The 637-nt window shown below is 36.4% G+C and overlaps 1 protein-coding gene across 1 annotated transcript in view; it reads right to left on the bottom strand.

Moving 5' to 3' along the window:
- The window catches only part of LOC108950686 (sushi, von Willebrand factor type A, EGF and pentraxin domain-containing protein 1-like), a gene marked incomplete at its 3' end in the record, with an annotated part of 3,516 nt that extends 2,906 nt beyond the window's left edge, over window positions 1–610 (bottom strand). The window contains exons 1-3 of the mRNA XM_026839665.1: window positions 538–610; window positions 231–425; window positions 12–134 (exon numbers count right to left, since the gene is read on the bottom strand). Coding sequence (XP_026695466.1) covers window positions 12–134; window positions 231–425; window positions 538–610 — 391 coding nt within the window. The remainder of the gene's footprint in view (window positions 1–11; window positions 135–230; window positions 426–537) is intronic.
- Between the last annotated feature and the right edge of the window lie 27 nt (window positions 611–637).

Below are 637 nucleotides of genomic sequence, written 5' to 3' on the forward strand. Positions count from 1 at the left end.
TATAGTTTTACCATACACACCACGACTGAACCATTTCCCCTCCACACACTCGTATTGTATGATGCTGTTGTAAGTGAAGTTCACACCAATCATTGTAGCATATTGCACATGGTTGGGCTCTCCACAGTCAATTACTGTAGAAAAAAATATTCACATCATTATATAAATAGATATATATATGTTTGTTGTTGTTGTTGGTATAGTCAAAATAAGTTAAACTACAAACTTACAATTACATTCTACCACATTAGGGTTGACGCTCCATAATCCAATCTCCATGCAAGTCATGCTCCATTCTGTTTTAGGAGGTTTCCGCGATGATCCATAACCATGGTGACAAGTGTATGTAGCAACAGATTTGTACGAGGTGTGGTTAGCATCTAATGTGGTATGAGGAAGGTCGGGTGGCTTGGGACATTCAACCACTATGTGGAAATAAATGTGTTGCAAAAAACACAAAAGTATGTTTATGGAAGAAACTCATGATAGGTAATTTAATTTACATGGAACAAAGAATGCATGAACTGTTATACAAACCTGAACATTTAACATAGAGAGGGTTGGGATAAAATAATTGAGTTTCTGAACAAGTGAAGTTAATGCTTTTCATTCCCTTATCAAGGTAGACCCAGTAACC

Source organism: Ciona intestinalis, unplaced genomic scaffold (genome assembly GCF_000224145.3).
Source record: "Ciona intestinalis unplaced genomic scaffold, KH HT000618.1, whole genome shotgun sequence".
NCBI lineage: Eukaryota > Metazoa > Chordata > Ascidiacea > Phlebobranchia > Cionidae > Ciona > Ciona intestinalis.